Source organism: Desmodus rotundus, chromosome 10 (genome assembly GCF_022682495.2).
Source record: "Desmodus rotundus isolate HL8 chromosome 10, HLdesRot8A.1, whole genome shotgun sequence".
Taxonomy (NCBI): Eukaryota; Metazoa; Chordata; class Mammalia; order Chiroptera; family Phyllostomidae; genus Desmodus; species Desmodus rotundus.
The window spans coordinates 62,987,711-63,015,168 of NC_071396.1; the positions used below are offsets into that span (position 1 = coordinate 62,987,711).

Genomic DNA, 27,458 nt, shown 5'->3' on the forward strand with positions numbered 1-27,458 from the left:
ACATGTAGAAGGAGTGACATATGCAATGACCCAGAGGCATGAAGCAGTGTAAGTAAAGTTGTTTAAGATGTCTGGGACACAAAGCAAAGAGCAGGGTAGGGGATAAAGCTAGAGGAGCAAGCAGAGCACAAGTTACAAGGGAGTTCAAGTGCCTAAGGAGTTTGCAGTTCTTCCTGTGGTTCAGCTTGTCTCAAACTTTGGTCTGCCTCAGAGTACCTATAGATAAATAAAGTGCAATGCATGTTACTATCTGTTTACCCAGCTTTGACTAAAGCCGCCATCATACAATGTTGTCTTGTAGGACAGAGATTTGTGTATTCATTAATGTGTATTTTTTTTAGTTTTTAGATACAATTCACATAGAAAACAATTTTCCCATTTAAAATATACAATTATTGGTGTTCATAGAGTTGTAAAATTATCACTACAATTTTAGAACATCTTCACCCCAAAAAGCTTTCTCGTACTCATCAACATTTACACTTCATTTCCTCTAACATCCCTGCATTTGGCAACCAGTAATCTACTTTTTGTCTCTACAGGTTTGCTAGTTCTGGCCCTCCATAGAATACAACAATATAATATGTAGCCTATTGTAGCTACTAGCTTCATTCACTTAGCATAATGCTTTCAAGTTTCACTCATGTTTAGCATGTATCAGTACTTTAATTCCTTTTTATGGCTGAATAATATTCTGTTGTGTGGCTATAGCACATTTTGTTTACCCATTTATGAGTTGATAGACATTTGGGCCATTACTGTGTTTTTTAATCTTGTTTTTAATAACATTAGTCATATAAAGAGCTTAGGAAATTATCCTGCGATAAGGAAAAATACATATGCTTAATCTAATTTTAATTGAACTTCATTGAAGAAATTAAGGATTGATTTGTTTTCTAGACCTTCACTCCCTAGGTAACATACAGGGTGGAGCAAAAGTAGGTGTACAGTTTGTATGCAAAATAATACAACAATAAATAATAATAAAAGAATAAACTGTTTCATGTACTCACAACTGTAAACCTACTTTTGCTGCACCCTGTAAATGAAGCAATCAAGTATATGCCATAAGCCTTATTTTACTATTAAAATCATGATGCCTAGAATTAGTTTTTAACTTTGTTAATGTGAATATTATTATAGATTTCATTTGCATGACCTATTTTTTTACTTGGTAATGGACAAACATTTACAACATCTCACATGTGGTGTAGCTGTGGATGTACCACTTACACTGTCCTCATTATTTATTGCTCAGTTCTTTCTAATTAAAAATGAATTTGTGGCCCTGGCTGGTGTGGCTCAGGTGATTGCAGCACTGTTGCATAACCAAAAGATTGTGGTTTTGATTCCCAGTCAGAGCACAGACCTCGGTTGTGGGTTCCATCCCTAGTCTGGGCATGGACACGTGTGACCTCTGGTCTGGACACACTGGATCCCCGGTCCTGGCGCCTATCCCTAGTCTAGGCTCTGATCCCCCATCCTCGTGCCTACAGGATCCATCTCTTTGGCATTGATGTTTTTCTCTTTCCCTTCTTCTCTCTGTAAAAGCAATGAAACAAAAATATCCTCAGGTGAGGAATAAAAAAATGAATATGTGGGTTTAATGGAAATAAAATTGTAGTCATCACACTAATCTGATAGATATCAATAACTTCAGTAGTAGCTAACAGTCCCTCGATATACCACTTAATCTTAGGGGATTGTATACATATCCTTTTAAATGGGTGTAACTCCACTACTTTCAAATTGAAGAAGCATGTCTGCATGTAACTGGGAAGTATGGGGAAATTCTTTAGTGTACTTCATTTTTTAAAAAGTAGTTAAGGGTTTTAGCAAGAGAAGATCATAATAAAATTTGGGGTTTTAAGAGACTACATTATTTGACGTACTCTCTCCATCCCTCCAGTGCTCCTCTCTCAGTAGTTGTGTTTTTTTTTTCAAAAAAATAGAGAACTTGAAGAGAAGTTTCACATTCTCCCACCACCCCACCCCGTCCACCTCCCTGAATCTGTACCAAATACCTATTCAAGGATATTATTTCAGAAATAACCAGAGAGAGCTGTTGATATCCTGTACAGCTGCCTGCATTTCCTCTTCTCATGCTTTCAACAACACCTACTCTATCAAAGCTTCTGTTGTGAAGGTCATCAATCTAGAAGGGAAGACAATTAGATGAGTGTGGAATGAAGAGAATATTTTTCCAAAAAATAGGACATGCTCAATTGTCAAATGCTGATGACAGCAAACTATAGCCTGCTCTCAGGGCTCTAAACAAAGTAGTGTAAAGTAGAGTTGTGGTTCTCAGGGAGTTGCAGTTCTGGTGGAAAAGTAGAGTTAAATTGGTTCCTTTATTCCTTTTTGGAAACCTTAGTAACCTCTGTAGATAAGAATCAGACTTTTCTGATTATTGCTGAGTGTTTGCACTTCCTAAGACTGAGTAGCCCCAATCATTTTTTTAAATTGTGGTTAAATACATATAACATAAAATTTTAACTATTTTTAAGTGTACAATCAGTGGCACTAATAATATTCACAGTGTTTTGCAACTATCCCTACTCTTTGTTTTCAGACTTTTTCATCATCCCAAATAGAAACTCTGCTCCTTAAGCAATACTCCCCATCCCCCTCCTCTAGCTCCCTGCTGACCTCTAATCTACTTTCTATCTCTATGAATTTCCCTATTTTAGGTAGTCCATGTAAGTGGAGTTATGTATTTGTGTTTTTGTATCTGTTTTATTTCATTAAACATAATGTTCATGTTCCAGCATACGTCGGCATTTCATTCCTCTGTAAGTGTGAAAAATATTTTATTGTATATATGGCCCCAATCATTTTTTAAAATATATTTATTGATTATGCTTTTACAGTTGTCCCATTTCCCCCCCTTCACTCCACTCCGTCCTGCACACCCCCTCCCTCCCACATTCCCCCCCTATAGTTCATGTCTATGAGTCATACATATAAGTTCTTTGGCTTCTACATTTCCTATACTATTCTTGCCCTCCCCCTGTCTATTTTCTACCTACCATTTATGATACTTACTCTCTGTACCTTTCTCCCCTCTCTCCCCCTCCCACTCCCCTGTTGATAACCCTCCATGTGATCTCTATTTCTGTGGTTCCACTTCTGTTGTAGTTGTTTGCTTAGTTTGCTTTTGTTTTTGTTTTAGGTGTGGTTGTTAATAACTGTGAGTTTGCTGTCATTTTTACTGTTCATGTTTTTTATCTTCTTTTTCTTAGATAAAGCCCTTTAACATTTCACATAATAAGGGCTTGGTGATGATGAACTCCTTTAACTTGACCTTATCTGAGAAGCACTTTATCTGCCCTTCCATTCTAAATGATAGCTTTGCTGGATAGAATAATCTTGGATGTAAGTCCTTGCCTTTCATAGCTGGGTCTTGCCTGTAACGTCTCTTTTGAGAAATCAGCTGATAGTCTTATGGGAACTCCTTTGTAGGTAACTGTCCTTTTCTCTTGCTGCTTCTAAGAATCTCTCCTTATCTTTAATCTTGCGTAATGTGATTATGATGTGCCTTGGTGTGTTCCTCCTTGGGTCCACCTTCTTTGGGACACTCTGAGCTTCCTGGACTTCCTGGAAGTCTATTTCCTTTGCCAGATTAGGGAAGTTCTCCTTCATTATTTGTTCAAATAAGTTTTCAATTTTTTGTTCTTCCTCTTCTCCTTCTGGCACCCCTATAATTCGGATGTTGGAATGTTTAAAGATGTCCTGGAGGTTCCTAAGCCTCTCCTCATTTTTTTGAACTCTTGTTTCTTCATTCTTTTCTGGTTGGATGTTTCTTTCTTCCTTCTGGTCCACACTGTTGATTTGAGTCCCAGTTTCCTTCCCATCACTGTTGGTTCCCTGTACATTTACCTTTGTTTCTCTTAGCATAGCCTTCATTTTTTCATCTAATTGGTTGCTGAATTCAACCAGTTCTGTGAGCTTCCTGATTACCAGTGTTTTGAACTGTGCATCTGATAGGTTGGCTGTCTCTTGGTTGCTTAGTTGTATTTTTTCTGGAGCTTTGATCTGTTCTTTCATTTGGGCCTTTTTGTTTTGTTTTGTTTTGGCGCCCGTTACATAAAGGGGCAGAGCCTTAGGTGTTCACCAGAGCGAGGTAACGCTCTTGGCTGCGCTGTGATGCTGTATGTGGGGGAGGGGCCGAGAGGGAACAATAGCCCTTGCTCCACTCTCTGCTGGTTTTCACTCACTCCCTCTGCTACCCACAATCAAATTGGGCCCTTCTGGTGCTGCTTCCCGAGTGGGTGGGTTTGTGTGCGTTCTAGTCCCCTGTGGGTCTCTCCAACGACCTCTCCTGTGAGGCTGGGAGTTTCTCCTGCTGCTGCCTCAACCCCCATGGGTGTTTTCAATCAGAGGTTTGAGGCTTTATTTCCGCGAGCTGCAGCCCTGGGTTGCACAGTCTGCTTCCCTCCCCCACCCCCCCCGCCCCCGAAGTTCCTCCCGGTTTATCTATGCTTGAATGTGGGGCCACAGGGTCTGCTAGCTGCAGCCTGGCCTGCCCCGTTCCACAATCTGCCACCTTCCTGGGTCCACCAGCCACTGCCTTGCCACGAGTCCTCCATGCTCCGGCTGCCCATCTCCTCCCCTCCTATGGGTCTGGATGAATGTTTCTTCTTTATCTCCTTGGTTGTCGGACTTCCATACAGTTCAATTTTCTGTCAGTTCTAGTTGTGTTTTGTTTTTAAATTGTTGTTGTCCTTCTTTTGGTTGTGCGAGGAGGCGCAGTGTGTCTACCTATGCCTCCATCTTGGCCGGAAGCTGCCCCAATCATTTTTAAATAAGCTTTTTATTACTACTCAGTGTGTGTGTGCATGCTAATTTTTTTCCCTCTCTTTGGTGGAAAAGTCCTGTCAGGTTTTTTAGCCTTGTTAGATTTGATTGTCCTTGGTATGTTTTTGTATGTGTGTATATGTGGTTTCTTTTCTCTCCTAGAAGTCCATAGGATCTGAGTCTTTGGAGTTTTTGTTGTTGGTGGTGGTGGTTTGTTTTTAAGTTGGGAACTAGTTTCAAAATTGAATGTTCCCACAAAGCAGGCTAGGCAAGTTTCCATTATCATGATTGGGGTTTTCAGAGACAGCTATTGCTGTAATATTTCTTTACTCCTGTTAAAATGCAATTTACTCAAGGGCATATTAAAGAAAAAAGTCCATTTCACTTCTTTGATTGTTCAACTGTGACATTTTCATAAGCAAAACTCATTTATAGCCTGTGTATTTTATTTCAGTATTTCAGTTATGCAGTTTTCTTAACTCTTGTAGGTATCAGGATTTAAAGGGACATCAGTAATTTTTCTTTAAACTTACTCTTGAAGAGGCTCAGATCCATGGAGATTAAGTGACTGGCCCAAGGTTACACATTAAATTGTGGGCTGATCCCTTCTCACAACTACCAGGCCAGTATTCTCACAGTGGCAGTACTTTAATTCTTTTAAAAACTCAACTTCGTGGTGTAACATAAATATAACAAGATGCAGGTATTTTAAATGTCCAGTTTGATGAGTTTCAAGAAATTTCTATACTCATGTGACCACCACCCCAATAATTTGACCATTTCAATTCGTTTCCTCTTCAGTCAGCCCCACTCCTAGCCTTCATATCAATGTAATCATACAGAGTACACTTCCATGTTTACTGCTTTGCTCAGCAGTATGGTTTTGAGATTGTTGTATGCAGTAATAGTGTGCTCCTTCCTATTACTGGATACTAGTCCACTGTGTAGGAATATTGCAGTTTGTTCATCTGTTTATCATTATGTATGAGTCTTGTGGACATATATCTTTATTTCCTTGAGTAAATAACTAGAAGTGGAATTGGCAGGTCATGTAGTAAATGTATGTTTAACTTGTATAAGAAACTGCCAAGCTGTGTATATTACAATATGGTTGTTTCGTTTTATATTCACCCCACCAGTGTGTGAGAGCTGTTTGTTCCACATCCTCACTAAAACTTGTCAGTCTTTTCAATTTTGGCCATTGCAGAGGATGTAAATGTTATATCGATATTTTAATGTGCATTTCCTTAATGACTGGTGATGTAGAGCATTTATTTACATGCTTATAGGCTGGCCATTTGTCTTTTTTTTGTGTGAAGTTTATATTCAAATCTTTTGCTCATTTAAAAAAAAATTTATTGTTATTCAATTAGTTGTATGCCTTTTCTCCCCATCCCTCCACCCCACACCAGCCGAATCCCCTTCCCCCCTCCCTTTCCCACCTCCACCCTCCCCCTTGATTTTGTCCATGTGTCCTTTATAGTAGTTCCTGTAATCCCCTCTCCTCACTGTCCCCTCCCCACTCCCCCCTGGCTATTAGATTGTTCTTAACTTCAATGTCTCTGGTTATATTTTGTTTGCTTTTTTCTTCTGTTGATTATGTTCCAGTTAAAGGTGAGATCATACGGTATTTGTCCCTCACCATCTGGTTTACTTCATTTAGCATAATGCTCCCCAGTTCCATCCATCATTTTTAATGGATTATTTATTTCTAAAATTTGGAAAATATATTCTAAATTGAAGTCTTTTGTAAGATATACATATATATGTTAGATAGTTTTGCCCAGTGTGTGACTTACCTTTTCATTTGTTATTTTCTTTTGAAGAACAAAGTTTTACATTTTGATGAAACCTAAGTTACCAATTTTTTCTTTTATGATGAGTGCTTTTTGTGTCTTGTATAAGAAATATTTGCCTACCACAATGACATGATTATATATGTAGCAAATATTTAAAGTCTGAGAAATTACTAGTGTTATGTTGATTTATCCTGTGCTTTTTGCTAGAAGTTGAAGATTGAGTTTTTACATTTTGATACGTGTTCCAATTAAAAGTAATTTTCGTGTATGAAGTGATGTAGGGGCCTGGGTTTGTTACTTGTGTTTGTAGGTATCTAGTTGTTCCAGCAACATTTGTTGAATTTATATTGAATTACTTTGGCACTTTTGTTGAAAATCAATTGTTCATATAGTATTGGCTTAATATGAATTCCTTATTGTTCCATATATCCACCCTATGCCACTACTAGACAGTCTTGATTACTGCAGCTTTTTATTGTAAATCTTGAAATGAGGTAGTGTTGTCATTCAGCTTTACTCCTTTCTAAAACTGTGTTGGCTAGGTCATTTGTATTTCCATATACATTTTTAAATTAGTTTGGCAGTTTCTCCAGAAGTTCTACTAGGTATTTGACTAGGATTGTATTGACTTTAGGATCAATTTGGAAGAACTGACATTATAACAGTATTTAGTCTTTCAATCTGTGAACTTGTGTATTTCTCCACTTGGATTTTTAACTTCTTCCAGCAATGTTTTGTAGTTTTCAATCTTGAGATTTGCAACTTTGGCAAGTTATGTTTTTCAGTGAGTTTGTCTATTCATCTGAAGCTATAAAAAAATTTTTTTCTGAGCACTGCTTTAGTTGCATCCCACAAATTTGGATGTATATTTTTATTATCATGAAATATTTTAAAATTTCGTTTGAAATTTCTTCTTTGACTCGAGTTATTTAGAAGTATGCTATTTAGTTTTTCAGTACTAGAATTTTTCTAGATACCTCGTTAACTGATTTTTTATTTCATTCTTTGGTCAGAAATTTTTTTTTTGATATTTCAGCTTTGAAATTTATTTTATATTTTGGCAGAGGATAGGGTTTATCTTGGTGAATGTCCTATCGACACTTGAAAAGAAAAATTATTCTGCAGTTTTGGATACAATTAATAGTTACATAAAAGTTGGAGAAACAGAGCAGGGATGGGTGCAGAGTTGGAAATGAACAGCTCTGAGGTGAGCAGGAATACTTCCCAGAGGAGGTAACACTGAACTGGGATTACGATAAGACTATAGCATTTATCAGACAAAACAGCCATAGGCAGAGAGTGACATGAATAAAGAAAGGTACAGCAATATATAAATGTTTGAAGATAGATATACTCAATGTGGAGCTGTAAATGGAAAAAAAAGGTTCACTGGGTTCAGATGTAAGAAGACTTAGAATGGCATGTTAATGCATTTATGATATATTCACATAGAAAGTACTCAGGAAAGATTACTAATTAAAGGAGTAACATGCATGTGCAAATGGATCTGTTGCCACTTAATAAAAGCAAAAAAAGTACCTATCTAAAAATAATTTTTTTTTGAAATGTGACCTCTGTTGGAGGTCCAATTTGTCAAATTTCATGGGATAATTGCTCTGTCACTCAGTAACTCTGACTCCTTCTCTTTTCATTACTATCAACTTTTCCCTCTTTTATCAGCATTTAAACATACTTAAGACACTATAGTCTTTAAAAAGAGTGATGAAAAACCTCCATCTCTGCCCTGTCTCATCTCTAGCTATGCTATATATTTTACGTTGTCTTTATAATAATTTCTCAATACACATAGTACCATTTACTTACCCAGACTGCCCTTGCTAAAGTCACCAGTGACCTCTGCCTCACTAAAAACAGTAGATGTTTCCTAGACCTCCACTTACCTCTTATCCACATTTAATACTCATATCCATGCATGCCTGCCTCCTGGAAGTATTTTCTCTTTCATTTTTGTGATATCATAGTCTTTTGATTTCATCCTTCCCTCCCTTCTATAATACTGTTGCTCCTTCATAGTCTAGTCTCTTGATTTCTAATTCTCTGACCAATCATTACTTGGTTTTTCTTCTCTTTTCTACTTTCTATCCTTAGGCTGTCTCAAATACTCTCATGGCTTCATCAACTGCTTAATTATATGCCTAGGAATCCCACTTTGTGACACCAGCTCATATATCTCTTCTGCAGTCCACATAGTTGCCTATCTAACATCTGTGATAGTGTTTTTCCCAGGTATCTGAACTTGCCATCTTTCTCACTGAAAGTCTTTTTTTTCCTTTACTTTTCCTTATTGGTAAATGATAGCACTCTCAATTAACCCAAGTTAGAAACCTACGAATTACTTTGATTTCCTATTCCCTACATTTAATGCATTGCCAAGTCCTACCCCCTATCAATTCTTCCCTCTAAAGGCTTTCCAAATTCTCACTATTTTCTTTCTACCCATTATTACCACCCTACCCCAAGGGACCATTATCCCTAGGTTGGACTCTACTGCAATAGCCTCCTAACTAATCTTTCATGTCTGCTATGGCCCATTTCTCATCTCGTTTGTAACAATGTAACTATTAAGCCACACTATCTTCTTTTTTAATTAATAGGCTTTATTTACTTTAGAGCAGTTTTAAGTTTATAGAAAACTTGGGTAGAAAGTACAGAGTTCCTACATACCCCCTTAACACCCCTCCTCGTTTCCCTCATTACTTACTGTCGCAGAGCTTTATCTCTGAGCCCCGTGTCTGCCATGGATGAAAAATAAGTCTACCAAGACATGATCTGCTTGGCGAGGAAAGGTGGCCAATCTCTCAAAGGAGAAGGGCTCAGAGCCTTTTCCTCCATGGGCTTTTATTAGGTCCATCCCCACAAGAATACAGATAAAGCTCATCAATCATTGTCAGGCAGTAAGGGTTAAACAATACATAACTTACAGAGAACTTTGAGAGCTTATTCTGAGTTACGGTCAATTAGTTAAAGGGCTATAAAACTTTGGGCACCAGACTCATCTCAGGTCTGGACCCTTATCTTTTAAGCTGAGGGTATAAATTAAGTAGGTTTCACAGGAATGTATGTATTTTTGTTAGGCCTGATTCCCCAGGGAATCCGCCCCTCCCAGCACAGGACTGCACTGCCCTCTGTTATTGCTTCAGGCTTAAGTCAGGCAAGGGAAGTAAGGCAGCCAAGAGATTAGGAGATTTCTCGTAGACAGAATGAGTACTCAGGCTATTTCAAAGCTGAGGGGCAAGGGTCCATCACCCCCTTTTTCTATAGCCCCCCCACCCCAAGTCCTTCCCTGCGAGCTTATTCCTGGTGACCAGAGCCTGTCTTAGGTTGCTCCTCCCTTGAGGAATCTTACCGGTCATTGGCTAACTGGTCAAGCTCAGGGCCAAGCAGGGTGAAGTGGGCAGAGATGGCACACCTGCCAGGGAGATAAGCTTTGTCTCCTAGTGGCTTATGGTCCCTACTCTGACTCAGCCTTAACCATGGGGGGTTACAGCCTCTGAAACCAGGCAGGGCGGTTCCCAACAATTTACATCTTGTATTAGTGTGATACATTTGTTAGAATTGATGAAACAGTGTTGATAAATTATCACTAACTAAAGTCCACAGTTTAAATTAGAATTTACTCTTTGTGTTGTACATTCTACGGATTTTGACAAATATAAATGACGTGTCCATCATTACTGTGTCATATAGAAGTTTCACTCTCAAAAATCCCCTATGCTCCATGATTTTATCTCCTCCTGCCCTCCCCAAATCCCTGCTGATCGCTCATCTTTTACTGTCTCCGTAGTTTTTCCTTTTCCTAAAGATTATATAGTTATAATTATACCATACTTAGCCTTTTTCAGATTGGCTTCTTTCACTTAGTAATATACTTTTAAGATTCTTCCATGTATTTTTGTAGTTTGATCGTTTATTTCTTCTTATCTCTGAAAAATATTCCATTATATGGATGTATCACAGTTTTGTTTATCCACTTATCTATTCAAGAACATCTTGGTTGTCTCCAAGTTTTGGTAATTATGAATAAAGTTACTATAAACATTTGTGTACAGGTTTTTGTGTAGGCATAAGTCTTAACTCTTGGGTGTATGTGGTGGGGTGGGGGTCAGTAAATACCAAGGAGTGTAATTGCTTAATTGTATGGTAACAGTATGTTTAGTTGTGTGAGAAGCTGCCAAAATATCTCCCTCAGTGGCTGAACAACTTTATATTCTCACCAACAATTAACGAGAGTTCCTTATAAACCACATCCTTTCCACCTGTGTTTTGGATATTAGCCATTCTAATAGGTATGTAGTGGAATCTCAGTTTTTTAAATTTGCAATTCCCTATTGACATATGATGTTGAGCATCATTTTATATGCTGTTTGCCAACTGTATATCTTCTTTGGTGATGTGTCTGTTGTGATCACTTGCCCATTTTGTAACTGGGTTATTTTTTTACTGTGTTTTAAGAGTTTGTAGTAGATTTTGGATATCAGTCATTTATCAGATACATGTTCAGCAGATATTTTCTGTCATTGTGGCTTGTTGTTTTATTGCCTAAACAGTGCCTTTCACATAGCAGAATTTTAAACTATGGTAAGGTCCAACTTTTCAAATTTTTCATTCATGAATCACGCTTTTGGCATTATATCTAAAAGTCACCAATGTGGACCTGCTGGGCTGGTGCCCTCTGGAGGAGTCCTCTGGCTGTGAGCAGCTGTGGCCCATAGGGCAGACATTTTTGGAGAGCTTTTGAGAAAGTCCTGGAGGATTCAGGTGGTGTCAGAGATGCAAGAGAGACGCATAGTTATGTGACTTCGGGGTAGAGGGCCATTTTCCCCCTCTGCATGCAGATGGGTGCCACTCCCACCCTCAGATCCCCTAGCTCCACCCTCCTCTGACTCCCACTGGCCCTGCCTTGATGAGCTCACATGCTATGGAGGAGATGGCTAGCTGCGGCCAGCTTTGGTCTGCTTGCAGACTTTCTTGGAAGGGTCCAGAGAGGGAGGTTCAGGCAGACTTGGAGAGTGTTGGAGCAGCAGGCAGGTGGAGGTCAATTTCAGGGTGCCTTGGGCCCTTTGCTAACCTGCCCCTCAGTTCTGGCTGGAAGCCAGTCTTGGTATGCAGTCTGGCTCCTCTCACATGCACCTGGGCCCAACACAGGTAGACACAAACTGTGGATTACTTTGTAGCTCCAAACAGGTAGGGCTGGTCACAGGCAGCACCTGATATTGACCTGCACTGGAGCCTCTCACAGGAGGCCCCAGAACCAACATGCCTGGTGCTGGGCTTCAGACCACATCAGAGCACTACCAAGTTAGCTCCACAAGCAGCACACCCCAAGGAAGATATCAGCAGGGACCACATCCTAATGGGGCAAATTCCGCTTCGTCAATCAGCTCCCACACAGCAGTTCATAAACTGGTGTCAGGGTTAATCCTCATAGTCAGCCTGCCTGAGGGTCAATGCCAAGCATAGAGGGGCCAAGAGCAATCAAGACTCAACTATTCCAGGAAGCCTCACATAACTTACACCTATACAACAGACATGCTAGAGCACCTTGCTCAGGTGATCACGGAGCCTGCACCACTGAGCTTCTCAAGGCACCTACAACATAAGGCCACCATACCAAGACTGGGAGACACAGCACAGCTAATACATAGAAATAAATGGAGAGAAAAGGAAATATGCCCCAAAGGAGAAAACAAGAAATCCCCATAAAAAGAACTGAGTAAAATGGAGGCAATTGATCTACCAGATACAGAGTTCAAAACAAAGATTACAAGGATGCTCAAGGAATTTAGGGGAACAATGGAGGAACTCAGAACCTAAAAAGAAATAGTACGCATGAAAAAGAACCACTCAGAACTGAAGAATATGGTATCTGAAACTAAAAAAAAAAAAAAATACAGTAGAAATCAACAATGGGTTATATGAAGTAGAGGACTGAATTAGCAATTTGGAAGATGAGATAGCAAAAACACCCAACCAGAATGGCAAAAAGAAAAGAGAATTAAAAAAGAAAAATGATAGCTTGAGGGACTTCGGGGACATTCTGTGTAACAACATTTGAATCATATGGATACCAGAAAGAGAAGAGAAAGAGTAAGGGTTTGAGAACCTATTTGAAGGAATAATGACTGAAAATTTCCTTAATCTGGTGGGGAAAAAAGACCCACAAGTCCAGGAAGCACACACAATCCCAAACAAGATGAACCCCAAAAGGCCTGTCCCAAGACACATCATAATTAAAATGCCAAAAGTTAAAAAACAAAGGGAGAATCTTAAAAAGCAGCAAAAGGAAGTTTGTTACCTACATGAAAGCTCCCATTAAGACTGTCAAGCAGATAAAACTTTGCAGGCCAGAAAGGATTGGCAAGAAATATTTGAAGTGATGAAAAACAAGGACCTACAACCAACTAATCTGTTGTACAAGGCTATCATTAAAAATTGAAGGGGAGCCCCAATTGGTGTGGCTCAGTGGATTGGGCATCATCCCACAAACTGAAAGGTTGGTGATTCGATTCCTAGTCAGGGCACATGTCTGGGTTGTGAGCCAGGTGCCTAACTAGGACTGTGCAAGAGGCAACCAATCAATGTTTCTCTAGCACATGGATGTTTCCTTCCCTCTTTCTTCTTCCATTCCTCTATAAGTAAGTAAATAAATAAATAAAATATTTTCTTTTTTTATCGTTATTCAAGTATAGTTGTCTCCATTTTCCACCCACAACTCCCCCCCTGCCCTACCAATCCCCACCTTCCACCCTCGATCCTACCCCCCTTTAGCTTTGTCCATGTACTTTGATGACCCTTCCCTTTCCACCCACCCTTATCCCTTGCCCCTGCCCGTCTGGTTGATGTCAGTTCGTCCTTAATTTCAGTGTCTCTGGTTATATTTTGCTTGCTTGTTTGTTTTGTGGATTAGGTTCCACTTATAGGTGAGATCATATGGTATTTGTCTTTCACCACTTGGGTTACTTCACTCAGCATAATGTTCCACAGGTCCATCAGTGCTGTCATGAAGGGTAGGCTCTCCTTTCTTTCTGCTGTATAGTATTCCATTGTGTAAATGTACCATAGTTTTTGATCCACTCATTTACTGATGGGCACGTAGATTGCTTCCAACACTTGGCTATTGTAATTGTGCTGCTATGAACATTGGGGTGCATAGATTCTTTTGAATTGGTGTTTCAGGGTTCTTAGGGTATAATCCCAGCAGTGGAATTGCCATGTAAAAAGGCAGTTCCATTTTTCATTTTCCGAGGAAATTCCATACTGTTTTCCACAGTGGCTACACCAGGTTGCGTTCTCACCAACAGTGTACTTGGGTTCTCTTTTCTCCACAACCTCACCAGCACTTGTTTCTTGATTTGTTTATGATGGCCATTCTGACTGGTGTGAAGTGGTACCTCATTATCATTTTAATTTGCATCTCACAGATGGCTAATGATGCTGAGCATCCTTTTATATGTCTCTGGGCCCTCTGTATGTCTTCCTTGAAGAAGTGTCTGTTCAGGTCCTTTGCCCATTTTTTAATTGGGTTGTTTGTCTTCCTGGAGTGGAGTCCTGTGAGTTCTTCACATGTTTTAGTGATCAAACCCTTGTCCGAGGTATCATTGGCAAATACGTTTTCCCAAATGGTTGATTCCCTTTTAATTTTGCTGGTGTTTTCTTTAGCCGAGCAGAAGCTTTTTATTTTGATGATGTCACATTTATTTATTGTTCCCTTTGTGTTACTTGCTCTAGGGGACATATTGGTGAAAATATTGCTGCGTGGAATATCTGAGATTTTCCTGCCTATGTTCACCTGTAGTACTTTTATGGTGTCATGACTTATATATATAAGTCTTTTAATCCACCTTGAGTTTATTTTTGTGTATGGTGTAAGTTTATGGTCGAGTTTTATTTTTTTGCATGTAGCTGTGCAGATCTCCCATCACCATTTGTTGAAGAGGCTATTTTTATCCTATTTTATGCTTCTGTCCCTTTTGTTGAATATTAACTGACCATAGGAAGTTAGATTTATTTTGGGGCTCTGTATTCTCTTCCATTGATCTATGTGTCTGTTCTTATGCCAGTACCAGACTATGTTGATTACCGTGGCCTTGTAATATACTTTGATGTGAGGTATGGTGATCCCTCCTTCTTTGTTCTTCTTTCTCAAAAGTGCTGTGGCTATTCAGAGTCATTTATGGTTGCATATAAATTTTTGAAATGTTTGTTCTATATCTGTGAAATATGTCATTGGAATTTTAATAGGGATTGCGTTGAATCTGTCAATTGCTTTGGGTAGTATGGGCATTTTGATGATGTTAATTCTTCCAATTGATGAACACGGTATATGCTTCCATTTCTTTGTGTCTTCCTTGATTTCTTTCTTCAGTGTTATGTAGTTTTCTGACTATAGGTCTTTTACCTTGTTGGTTAGGTTTATTCCTAGGTACTTTATTTTTCTTGTTCCTCTATCAAATGGGATTTTTTTCCTAATTTCTGTTTCTGATATTTCATTGTTGCTGTACAAAAATGCCTTCAATTTCTGAATATTGACTTTGTATCCTGTTGTTTTGCCAAATTCACTTATTAGGTCAAATAGTTTTTTGGTGGAGTTTATAGGATTTCCTATGTGCACTATCATGTCATCTGCAAACAATGGCAGTTTTCCTTCTTTCCAATTTAGATGCATTTTATTTCTTTTTCATGTCTGATCACTGTGACTAGAATTTCCAATACTATATTGAGTAGAAGTAGTGAAAGCGAATATCCTTGTCTTCTTCTTGATCTTAGTGGGAAAGCTTTTAATTTTCACCAGTTGACTATGATGTTGGCTGTAGTTTTCTTGAACATAGCCTTTATAATGTTGAGGTATGCTCCCTCCACCCCCATTGCTTAGTGTTTTTATCATAAATGAATGCTGTATCTTATCAAGTTCTTTTTCCGTATCTATTGATATGATCATGTGATTTTTGTCTTTCCTTTTGTTTATGTCATATATCATGTTTATTGATTTGCAAATATAGTACCATCTTTGCAAACCTGCATTGAATCCCCCTTGATCATGGTGTGTGATCTTTTTAATATATTGATGGATGCAGTTTGCCAATATTTTGTTGAGGATTTTAGCATCTATGTTCATCAGTGATACTGACCTACAGTCTTCTTTCTTTGTTGTGTCTTTATCTGGTTTGGGGATTAGGATGATGCTGGTCGCAAAAAAAGTGTTTGGGATTCTTCTCTCTTCTTGGATTGCTTTTGGAATAATTTGAGAAGCATAGCGGTTAGCTTTTCCTGAAAAGTTGTGTAAAATTATGCTGTGAAACCGTCCAGTACAGGGCTTCTGTGTGCCAGGAGTTTTTTGGTTACTCCTTCAATTTCACTTGCTGTTAATGTTTTGTACAGGCTTTCTACTTATTCTGGATTCAGTTTTGGAATATTATATGTTTGTAGAAATTTTTCCATTTAACCCAGGTTTTCAAATTTCTTGGCAGGTAGTTATTTGTAGTAATTTCTTACAGTTCTTTATATTTCTGTGGTATCAGTTGAAATCTCTCCACTCTTATTTCTGATTTTACTTGGGTCCTCTCTCTTTTTTTCTTGATAAGTCTGCTTAAAGGCTTATAGATTTTGTTTATCTTTTTAAAGAACGAGCTCCTGGATGTATTGATCCTTTGAATTGTTGTTTTAGTCCCTATGTCATTTAATTCTGCTCTGATCTTGATTATTTCCTTCTTTCTACTGGCTCTGAGCTTTGTTGTTTTTCCACCAGTTCTTGTAGATGTAGGGTTAGGTTGTTTATTTGAAATGTTTCTATCTTTTTTTAGGTAGGCCTGTATCACTGTGAACTTCCCTCTCAGGACTGCCTTTGCTGTGTCCCATAATTTTGGACTGTTGTGTCTTCATTTTCATTTGTTTCCAGAAACTTTTTGATTTCTTACTTGATCTCAGTATAAACCCATTCAGTTTAATAGCATGCTGTTCAGTCTCCACGAACTTGAGTGCTTTTGAGTTTTTTCCTTGAGGTTAGTTTCTAGTTTCAGGCCCTCGAAGTCAATAAAACCTTTTTTTTTTTCTTTTTTTCTTTTTTTTTAAGTTGAAGGGAAGCCCTGCCTGCTGTAGCTCAGTGGATTGCGCATGGGCCTGTGAACCAAAGGGTTGCCAGTTCAATTCCCAGTCAGAGCATATGCTTGGGTTGCAGGCCAGGTCACCAGTAGGGGGTGTGTGAGAGGCAACCACACACTGATGTTTCTCTTCCTCTCTCCTTCTTTCCCCTCTCTCTAAAAATAAATATATAAAGTCCTTTTTTAAAAGTTGAAGGAAAATAAGGTTTCCCAGAAAGAAAATGCTAAAGGAATTCAGTACCACAAAACCAGTATTAGAAGAAATATTAAAGGGTATTCTTTAAGCAGAAAGAAGAGTAAAAGAGGAACATAAATATAAAGAATAAAATGGTAATAAACATGTACCTATCATTAATCATTTTAAATGTAAGTGGATTAAATGCTGCAATCAAAAGACAAGGTAGATGAATGGATAAGTAAACAAGACCTTTATAAATGCTGTCTACAAGAGACCCATCTCAGAACAAAAGATACACACAGTCTAACAGTAAAGGGAATGAACTTCCAGCCACAAGGAGGCATAAGTAGATACACAGTGCCTCCTCGCACAACCAAAAGAAGGACAACAACAAATGTAAAAACAAGAAACAACCAGCACTGCCAGAAAATCGAACTGAATGGAAGCCTGACAACGAAGGAGTTAAAGAAGAAACATTCATCCAGACTGGTAGGAGGGGCAGAAATGGGCAGCCGGGGTGGAAGAGGACTCGTGGCAAGGCAGTTTCTGGAAGACCTCGGTGGGTAAGATGGCGGCATGCAGACCAGGTGGTCCCACATTTCCATGCGTATAAACCGGGAGGAAAAACCGGGGAGTGAGACAGACCATGCAACCCAGGGTTCTAGTGTGGGGAAATAAAGCCTCAAAATGTCTGACGGGAAAAAGCTGCTGGGGTTGTAACAGCAGGAGAATCTCCCAGCCTCACAGGAGAGTTTGTTGGAGACACCCGCAGGGTCCTAGTATATACAAACCCCCATCCCCCTGGAATCAGCACCAGAAGGGCCCAATTTGCTTGTTGATAGCGGGAGAAGTGACTGAAAGCTGGCCGAGAGCCAAGCAAGAGGCATTGTTCCCTTACTGACCCATCCTCCACATACAGTGCCACAATACAGCAATGTGAGGTTGTCCCACCCTGGCGAATACCTAAGGCTTTGCCCCTCACATAGTAACATATGCCTGTTACATATAACATGTTGAGACAAAAAAAGTGGCCCACATGAAACAAAAGATTAAATCTCAAAAATAGATCTAAGCAATGAAGAGATAGCCAACCTATCAGATGCAGAGTTTAAAACACTGGTAATTGGGATTCTGAGAGAAATGGTTGAGTATGGTCGCAAAATAGTGGAAAGAGTGGAGGCTATGCAAGGTGAAATAAAGGAAAATGTACAGGGAACCCACAATAACAGGAAGGAAACCGGGACTGAAATCAACGATTTGGGGCAGAAGGAAAAAATAAACATTCAACCTGAACAGAATGAAGAAACAAGAATTCTGAAAAATGAGGAGAAGCTTAGGAACCTCCGGAACATCTTTAAACGTTCCAATAGCTGAATCATAGAGGTGTCAGAAGGAGAAGAGGAAGAACATGAAACTGAAAACTTATTTGAAAAAATAATGGAGAACTTCCCTAATATGGAAAAGCATATAGATTTCTAGAAGTCCAGGAAGCTCAGAGAGTTCCAAAGAAGCTGGACCCAAGGAAGCACACACCAAGGCACATCATAATTATATTACTCAAGATTAAAGATAAGAAGAGAATCTAAAAAGCCACAAGAGGAAAGGAGACAGTTACCTCCAAGGGAGCTGCTAATAAGATTAGCAGCTGATTTCTCAGAAGAAACCTTATAGGCAAGAAGGGGCTGTCAAGAAGTATTCCAAGTCATGAAAGGCGAGGACCTACATCCAAGATTATTCTCTCCAGCAAAGCTATCATTTAGAATGGAAGGGCAGGTAAAGTGCTTCCCAGATAAGGTCAAGTTAAGAGGTCATCGTCACCAAGCCCTATTATATGAAATGTTAAAGGGAGTTATCTAAGAAAAAGAAGATCAAAAATTATGAAGAGTGAAATGACAACAAACACAACCATCAACAACTGAACCTAAAAAAAAAAAAAATCCAAAACAAAAACAAAATAAGCGAACAAATCAGGAACAGAATCACAGAAATGGAGATCACATGGAGGGTTATCAGCAGGGAGGGTGAGGGGGATGGGGGGGAAGGTACAGGGAATAGTAGCAACTGGTAGATAGAAAATAGACAGGGGGAGGTTAAGAATAGTATAGGAACCACTATACTAGAGAAACCAAAGAACTTATGTATGACCCACGGACATAGGGGTGAAATGGGACAGTTGTAATAGCATAATCAAAAAATATATTTAACAAATTAAAAAACTAAAAATAAAGAGAATGAAATCGGAATGTGGAAAAAAAGCTTGAGTGGCAATATATATAAACAGACTTTAAAACAAAGCCTATGGTAAGAAGAGACCAAGAAGGACAGTACATAATGATAAAGGAGCAATACTATAAGAGTATATAACCCATGTAAACATTTATGCACCCAACATATGAGCACCTAAATACGTAAAAAAAAATCATGACAGATATAAAGGGAGAACGTGACAGTAATACAGTCATAGTAGTCTTTTAACACCCCATTGACATCAATGGCATCAATGAATAGATCTGATAGATCTTCCAGACAGAAAATCCATAAAATGGTGGCCTTAAGTGACCCACCAAATCAGATGGATTTAATTGATATATTCAGAACATTTCACCCCAAAGCAGGAGAATATACATTCTTTTCAAGTGCACATGAAACATTTTTTAGGATAGGCATGTTATGACCCAAAACAAGTTTCAATAAATTTCAAAGGATTAAAATCATATCCACCACCAACTTCCAGCCAAGATGGAGGCATAGGTAGACACACTGTGCCTCCTTGCACAACCAAAAAAAGGGCAACAACAATTTAAAAACAAAAACCAACCAGGAGTGACAGAAAATAGAACTGTATGCAAATCTGACAACCAAGGAGATAAAGAAGAAACACTCACCTAGACCAGTAGGAGGGGTGGGGACAAGCAGTCGGGCAGAGAGGACTCGAGGCAAGGTGGCGGCTGGAAGACCCAGCAAGGTGGCAGATTGTGGAGCAGGGCGGGCAAAGCAGCAGCTGGCCAGCAAGGCAGCCGCTGGTGGACCAGGTGACAGGCCCCGCAACCCAGAGTTCCAGCTCAGGGAAATAAACCCTCAAACCTCTGATTGAAACCACCCGTGGGGGTTGAGGCAGCAGCAGGAGAAATTCCCAGCCTCACAGGAGAGGTCGTTGGAGAGACCCACAGAGGCCTAGACCTTGCACAAGCCCACCCACTCGGGAAGCAGCACCAGAAGGGCCCAATTTGATTGTGGGTAGCAGAGGGAGTGAAAACCAGCAGAGAGTGGAGCAAGTGCCATTGCTCCCTCTCTGACCCCTTCCCCACATACAGCGTCACAGTGCAGCCAGGAGCTTTATCCCACCCTGGTGAACACCTAAGGCTCTGCCCCTTTATGTAACAGGCGCCAAAACAAAACAAAACAAAAAGGCCCAAATGAAAGAACAGATCAAAGCTCCAGAAAAAATACAACTAAGCAACCAAGAGATAGCCAACCTATCAGATGCACAATTCAAAACACTGGTAATCAGGAAGCTCACAGAACTGGTTGAATTCAGCAACCAATTAGATGAAAAAATGAAGGCTATGCCAAGAGGAACAAAGGTAAATGTACAGGGAACCAACAGTGATGGGAAGGAAACTGGGACTCAAATCAACAGTGTGGACCAGAAGGAAGAAAGAAACATCCAACCAGAAAAGAATGAAGAACAAGAATTAAAAAAAATGAGGAGAGGCTTAGGAACCTCCAGGACATCTTTAAATGTTCCAACATCCGAATTATAGGGGTACCAGAAGGAGAAGAGGAAGAACAAAAACTTGAAAACTTATTTAAACAAATAATGAAGGAGAACTTCCCCAATCTGGCAAAGGAAATAGACTTCCAGGAAGTCCAGGAAGCTCAGAGTGTCCCAAAGAAGATGGACGCAAGGAGGAACACACCAAGGCACATCATAATCACATTACCCAAGATTAAAGATAAGGAGAGAATCTTAGAAGCAGCAAGAGAAAAGGACAGTTACCTACAAAAGAGTTCCCATAAGACTGTCAGCTGATTTCTCCAGAGACCTTACAGGCAAGAAGGGGCTGGCAAGAAGTATCCCAAGCTATGAAAGGCAAGGACCTACATCCAAGATTACTCTATCCAGCAAAGCTATCATTTAGAATGGAAGGGCAGATAAAGTGCTTCTCAGATAAGGTCAAGTTAAAGGAGTTCATCATCACCAAGCCCTTATTATGTGAAATGTTAAAGGGCTTTATCTAAGAAAAAGAAGATAAAAAACATGAACAGTAAAAATGACAGCAAACTCACAGTTATTACCAACCACACCTAAAACAAAAACAAAAGCAAACTAAGCAAACAACTAGAACAGGAACAGAACCACAGAAATGGAGATCACATGGAGGGTTATCAACAGGGGAGTGGGAGGGGGAGAAAGGGGGGCAAGGTACAGAGAATAAGTAGCATAAATGATAGGTAGAAAATAGACAGGGGGAGGGTAAGAATAGTATAGGAAATGTAGAAGCCAAAGAACTTATATGTATGACCCATGGACATGAACTATAGTAGGGGAATGTGGGCGAGAGGGGGTGGGTAGGATGGAGTGGAGTGGGGGGGGTTGGGAAACGGGACAACTGTAATAGCATAATCAATAAAATATATTTTAAAAAATAAATAAAATAAATTTTAAAAAGTCATATCCACCATTTTCTCTGACCATAGTGATATGAAACTAGAAATCAATCACGAGAAAAAAAAACAGCAAAAACACACAAACTCGTGTAGGCTAAATAACATGTTTCTAAATGATGAATGGGTAAACAATGAAATCAAGAAAGAAATCAAAAGACACCTTGAAAGAAATGAAAATGGGAACACAATAACCCAAGATCTATGAGAATTAGTGAAAGCAATCTTAAGAGGGAAATTGATAGCATTACAGGCCTATCTCAAGAAACAAGAAAAATCTCAAAATATCTAATGTTACACCTTAAGGAACTTGGGCAGGGTGAGGGAAGAAGCTCAACGAAGCATAGTGGTCAGGGCTCATTTTTCTTATCGTTAAAATTGGGATAATGTCTACATTGTTTGTGATGAATAAAGAAAATAATGTTCCTAATAAGCTGATACACAAGCATATTATCTATTTGCAAAAGGACTTGAAGATCCGAAGAATCTGATTTTGTTTTAATTTTTAAGCTGGAGAAGAGGGGATTTTGGCAGTGAGGCATGCCAATGAAATCAAGAGCACCTACTGTTTTTTGAATGTCAGCTAAAGTGATAGGCAGTGTGCTTGCAACCTTGATGTAGATCATCTCCATTTAATCAGATTTGGCATTAAAGAATTTGTGCTATTGTAATTTACACATGTTTAACAGAGATTTTAAAGTACGTTTCTGTGCAAAGCAAAGTTCTAGGCAGGATAGCAAATACCAAGAAGAATCATACTTGATCCCTGTCCTGAAGAAGTAAAGAAGACAAATAATGTCTCATATTTTGGGAAGTAAAAGGCAATATGAAGAGGAAGGGCCAGATGAAGGGGACTAGCACTAGCACAGTAAGAGGAAGTCTTCACATGGGTTCAGTGGGCTTATAACCAACCTTGCGTCCTTTACATGAAACATTGCTGTTAGGGCACCTGCTGCTGCTCTGTAGTGAGGCTACCCTCAGTGACTGGGCATGGTTGGGTCTGAAGGCCGGAGAACAGGCAGCTCCATTTATCTGTCTCTATACCCCAGAACTGTAGGACTTTACAGCCAGCTGTCACTAGCTAAGAGGTAATTAATTACACATGATGTTGTAGCAGCCTTAAATTTTGGAATATGTGGTTTTATGTAATGCCTACTTTCCCTCACCCTTAGACCAACTGGCCTTAGACCTCTCTAAGACCAATCAGTTAGTCTTAAAATCCACAGCTTTCTAGTATGCTTCACTTCTTCCACTTAACTTCAGGTTTTACACTTTAATTCTTTTTCACTTTAAAGAATGTTAGTCCCTGGAAATGTCCAAGGGAGGACTGGTGCCCATGTGACAGGACATGAACAACAATTTTCCACTTGCCTGGAGATTGGTAATTAATATAAATATTTTAGACTTGACATGGCTGTTTCTGTTGGGTTTTCTTAACATTTCTACAGGCTTTCGCAAATGAGCTTCTAAAATTAGTATAAATATATATCCACGTAAGCTGGTGTGTCTGTTTATTGTTATGTTTCAATTTTTCTGGTGGTCATTCATTATCCCCAACTCAAGAAGAGTCTGAAGAACTTAGTATATGCTTTTTAGCAAATGATTAAAATTTTTTCAGTCCATGAAGGTGGTAAGTCACCTGGTGTACATGTCAGTCTAATAAGGCATACCTATTTTGGAAGCTGTGCTTCCAAGAGGTTGGCTTAAATATAGAACTACTTTATGGCTCAGGTTTAAATCAGGAAAGGAATCGGTACAAGTCAGTGTCGTGGGATTCTGAAGAAAAAGTTATTGCTTTCATTTAGTGAAGAAGGGTGGATAGAGAATGTGATGTGATGGTGGAATTGGGGTCAGCAAGTCATTATAGAGGAGATTCCTTGAGCAGGGGGATGGAAAAATGATTAGAATTTGGACAAATAAAATATAGGAGAAAGACCATGTAGAAAGTAGGAACAATAATGAATAATGACATAAAGACAAAATGTAGAGCAGGTAAAGGAAAGAATAAGAAATCAATGCAGTTGGACATTAGCAGACATAAATGATAAAAAAAATTAAGTTAAAAGATAAGCTATAGCAGGATGAAAAAAAGATTGAATGTGAGAGTAGATTTGTCATTTAAGACCTACTCACTTACCTTGGGAATGTTTAGAAGACACACTTTTACCATGATTATGAGAAACAAATTTATGACTGATCCCTAGCACCCTCAGAGAGGTCTGTGATTGCTCTTGTTTGTAGGTTAGAACTTACAGAGGGAGGACTATAGTCATTGAATTGGGAAACCTAGATGCAATGGGAGTGATTGGAGCCCCAGGTGGCAGAGGCCAAGTAGCAGTACTCAACCACAAAGGCAAAGTGGGTATGGTTACTGTAATGAACTGGAGAGCCAAAGCAGCACTGAGACCTATGTCGCTGGCTACTTGATCAAGGTGCTCCTAGAAGTGAAGTAGATCGGATGCCCATTAAATTTTTTAATTTTATTTTTAATTGGATGTATTGGGATGACATTGGTTAATATAAATTGTATAGGTTTCAGGTGTACAATTCTATAATAGTCAGCTACATGAGCTGTGTCCAGAAGGTATCCAGCCATGTAATATGAAAAATAGAGACATTTTTGAAGAAGATACAAGAAACATTGTACATAGGACAGTGACACTTCAGTCCCCTTCAAAGTAGGCACCATGGGACCTCACACAGTTCTCCCAGAGGCCATCAGCTGCTCCATCATATTTTCCTTAATCTCATCCATGGTTTGAAATCTCTTCCTTTTCAAAAGTGATTTTAGTTTTGGGAAAAGCCAGAAGTTGCAGGGCACCAAATCTGGGCTGTAAGTGGGTTGAGTCACTTGGGTGATTTGATGTTTTTCCAAAAAACTCTGCACAAGACATGATGAATGAGTGGGTGTGTTGTCATGATGATGTTGTCAATCATCAATTGCCCAGCTGCGGCCTTCTGAGTCACCCTAATAGTTTCCGTGGAAGAATATTCAAACTTAACACAAAATTTGGTGCAGATTTGTTGCTCTACTCAGTCATTTCTAATGCCATGGCTACACAGTACACATGCTTACTCAATAGCATCTACCGTCCCTACTGACTAGTACAGTGAAGTCAGTGTTCACACACGCGCATTCCAGTCCACTCATTGGCTGCCAGGTTACATTAATGTTGTGCCAGGATACATTAATGCTGTGTGGAATACCATGAGGGTGAATAAGGCATCATGGAAGTCCATGGATGGAAGTTTTGGCAGAAGCATTGCATTCAGGAAATGCAAATATATATCCAGAGCCAGTGTCTGTTCCAGTAAGAAAAAAATGTTGCCCTTCCATGTTGTAAGTGGTCCATTGTAATCCACCTGCTATGGGGTAGCTGACTGATCACTCTGGGGAAGGGTGCCTGCCATACTAGGGACTCAGTGTTGGTCTCTGCTGACAGGGTGACTAGAAAAAGAGGCTGACAGTTGTCCATAGAACAGATTATCATCCTATCCACTTGATATTGATGTCCTCTTCCACGGAGGTCACTCTTTGGTTAGCATTCACATTGAAAACAAATATCTTAACTTTTTTTTCCCATTCAGGGATGTATATCCATGTATTTGTTCTGGAATGTCCTTGTCATCAATTTTCCAATCATATTCCCTCCGGAGTGCACAACCAGGTGCACTGCTTAAAGACCTGCCCACTGAGAGGATTTCCCTTCACCACTGTCCTTCAGGGAAGTTCCAGAAAGGGGCTGACAGCTGCAGTTGTCCACTTTGAGGTGGTGCTTGCATATCATGCAGAATGTCTGAATCTTCTCTTTTTTTGTCAACTGATTGCAGGAATTTCCACAAACTGATAGGTATAGGCTGAGAAAGAGAAGCCTGCTTGGACACAATCACATATATATACCACTTCCACTTGATGATGGAGTGCTGCTGTAGACACCCAACTTTGTGATTTGAAGGGTCAGGTAATACCCAGTTTATAATGGGTAGTCCTCAGGTTGCCTAGTAACCTCGTGGCCCATGGTTAATAAGTGTTCAGTCTCTGCTACTGTCCAGTAGCAAGCTAAGGGCTATTTCTCAAGAGAATAGTTATCCACAAAGGGTGATGATTGGGAGAACTGTATGAGGTCCCCAGGTGCCTACTTTAAAGTGACTGAGGCATCATTGTCCTGTGTGCAATGTATCTTATATCTTCTTCAATAAATATCCTTATTTTTCATAGTAAGTACATGGCTGGATACATTCTGGACAGACCTATGTACACAGCATTGCTTCTGATCAAGGAACACACTTCACAGCAAGTGAAGTGTGGCAATGGGCCCGTGTTCATGGTCTTAACTATGTTCCATCATCCTGAAACAGCAGTCTTGATGGAATGATGGAATGGTCTTTTGAAAGACTCAGTTACAGTGACTACTACATGGTAATACCTTGCAGTGTTGTCCAGAAAACTTTATATGCTCATCATGTGGTACATAGTACTGTTTTTCTCACATGCAGGATTCACAGTGCCAGGAATCAAGAGGTGGAAATGGGATGTTTTTGCTTCCTGTTTCCACTTTGCTTATGCTCTGTTGCCCTAGAGGCCTTAATTCCAAAGGGAAGAATGCTTGCTCTAGGAAACAACAATGACTCCATTGAATTAGAAGTTAAGACTATCACCCAGCCACTTTTGTTCTGTCATGCCTATGAATCAACGGCAGAAAAGGAGTTACTGTGCTGTCTGGGGTGATTGATCCTGATTCCAAAGGGGAAATTGGACTGCTATTGTGCAGTGGAGCTAAGGGAAAATATGTCTGTAGGGAGGAGATCCCTTCTGGTGTCTGTTAGAACTGTGCCCTGTGATTAAGGTCAGTAGAAAACTGCAACCCAATGCAGGCAGGAATACTAACAGCCCAGACCTTTTGGGAATGAAGGTTTGGGTTACCCCACAAGCTAAAGAATGCAATCAGCTGAGGTGCTTACTAAAGGCAAAAGGAATGTGGAATGGGTATTGGAGGAAAGTAGTTATAAATACCAGATATGACCACATGACCAATTGCAGAAACAAAGACTGTAATTGTCATGAATACTTCTTCCTTATTTTGTTTTGAATATTTTTGTGTGTATATCTCAAGTATCTTGGCTTTCTTCCATCTCGGATCCCCTTACTATGTAACATAAGATATACTGACTTTATATTACAGTATTTAAGCATTGTTAACTTGTATTTCAGTATAAGTTACGAGATATCAAAGGAAGAATAAACATCACCTAAGGACTTTGATCCTCTTTTGGGGAAGGGGTTAGTCTATTTTTGGTTGCATGCAGGATAGTGTGTCATGTTAAATGGAATTGTGACCTTGTTATTGTCTAATTTCAGGGGTGAGTGTTTAAGGAGTTGTATCAGAGTGCCAAGTTGACAAGGGGTGGACTTGTGATGGTTAAGTGTGTGAGTCGGTTTGATTGAGCCATGAGTCACCAAAATATTTGATCAAACATTATTTTGGGTGTTTCCTAAAGGCATTTTTAAAGGAGATTAACATTTAAATTGGTAGACTGAGCAGAGCAGATTGCCCTGCCTAATGTGGGTAGGCTTCATCCAGTCAGTTGAAGGCCTTACAGCTAGAACTGTAAAATGTTTAGTCATCTCCATTAACTCCCCTTTTTACTATTTCTAGGTTATTGAATCGTTGGGAATTATTATTTATAAAGCATTGGACTATGGTTTGAAGGAGAATGAAGAAAGGGAATTAAGTCCTCCCTTGGAGCAACTCATTGATCACATGGCCAACACGGTAGAAGCAGATGGCAGCAATGATGAGGGTTATGAGGCTGCAGATGAAGGCCTGGAAGATGAAGAGGATGAAAAGAAAAAAATCTCAGCTATCCGCTCATATAGAGATGTCATGAAGGTAAAGC

General features: G+C 39.5%; 1 protein-coding gene across 4 annotated transcripts in view; it reads left to right on the forward strand.

The window, feature by feature from the left end:
* Window positions 1–27,458, forward strand: part of SPIRE1 (spire type actin nucleation factor 1) — a 267,545-nt gene that overhangs the window by 105,507 nt on the left and 134,580 nt on the right. For all 4 annotated transcript variants that reach the window (XM_045187677.3, XM_045187678.3, XM_024580563.4 and 1 more), the window contains exon 3: window positions 27,218–27,451. In XM_045187677.3, coding sequence (XP_045043612.2) covers window positions 27,218–27,451 — 234 coding nt within the window. The remainder of the gene's footprint in view (window positions 1–27,217; window positions 27,452–27,458) is intronic.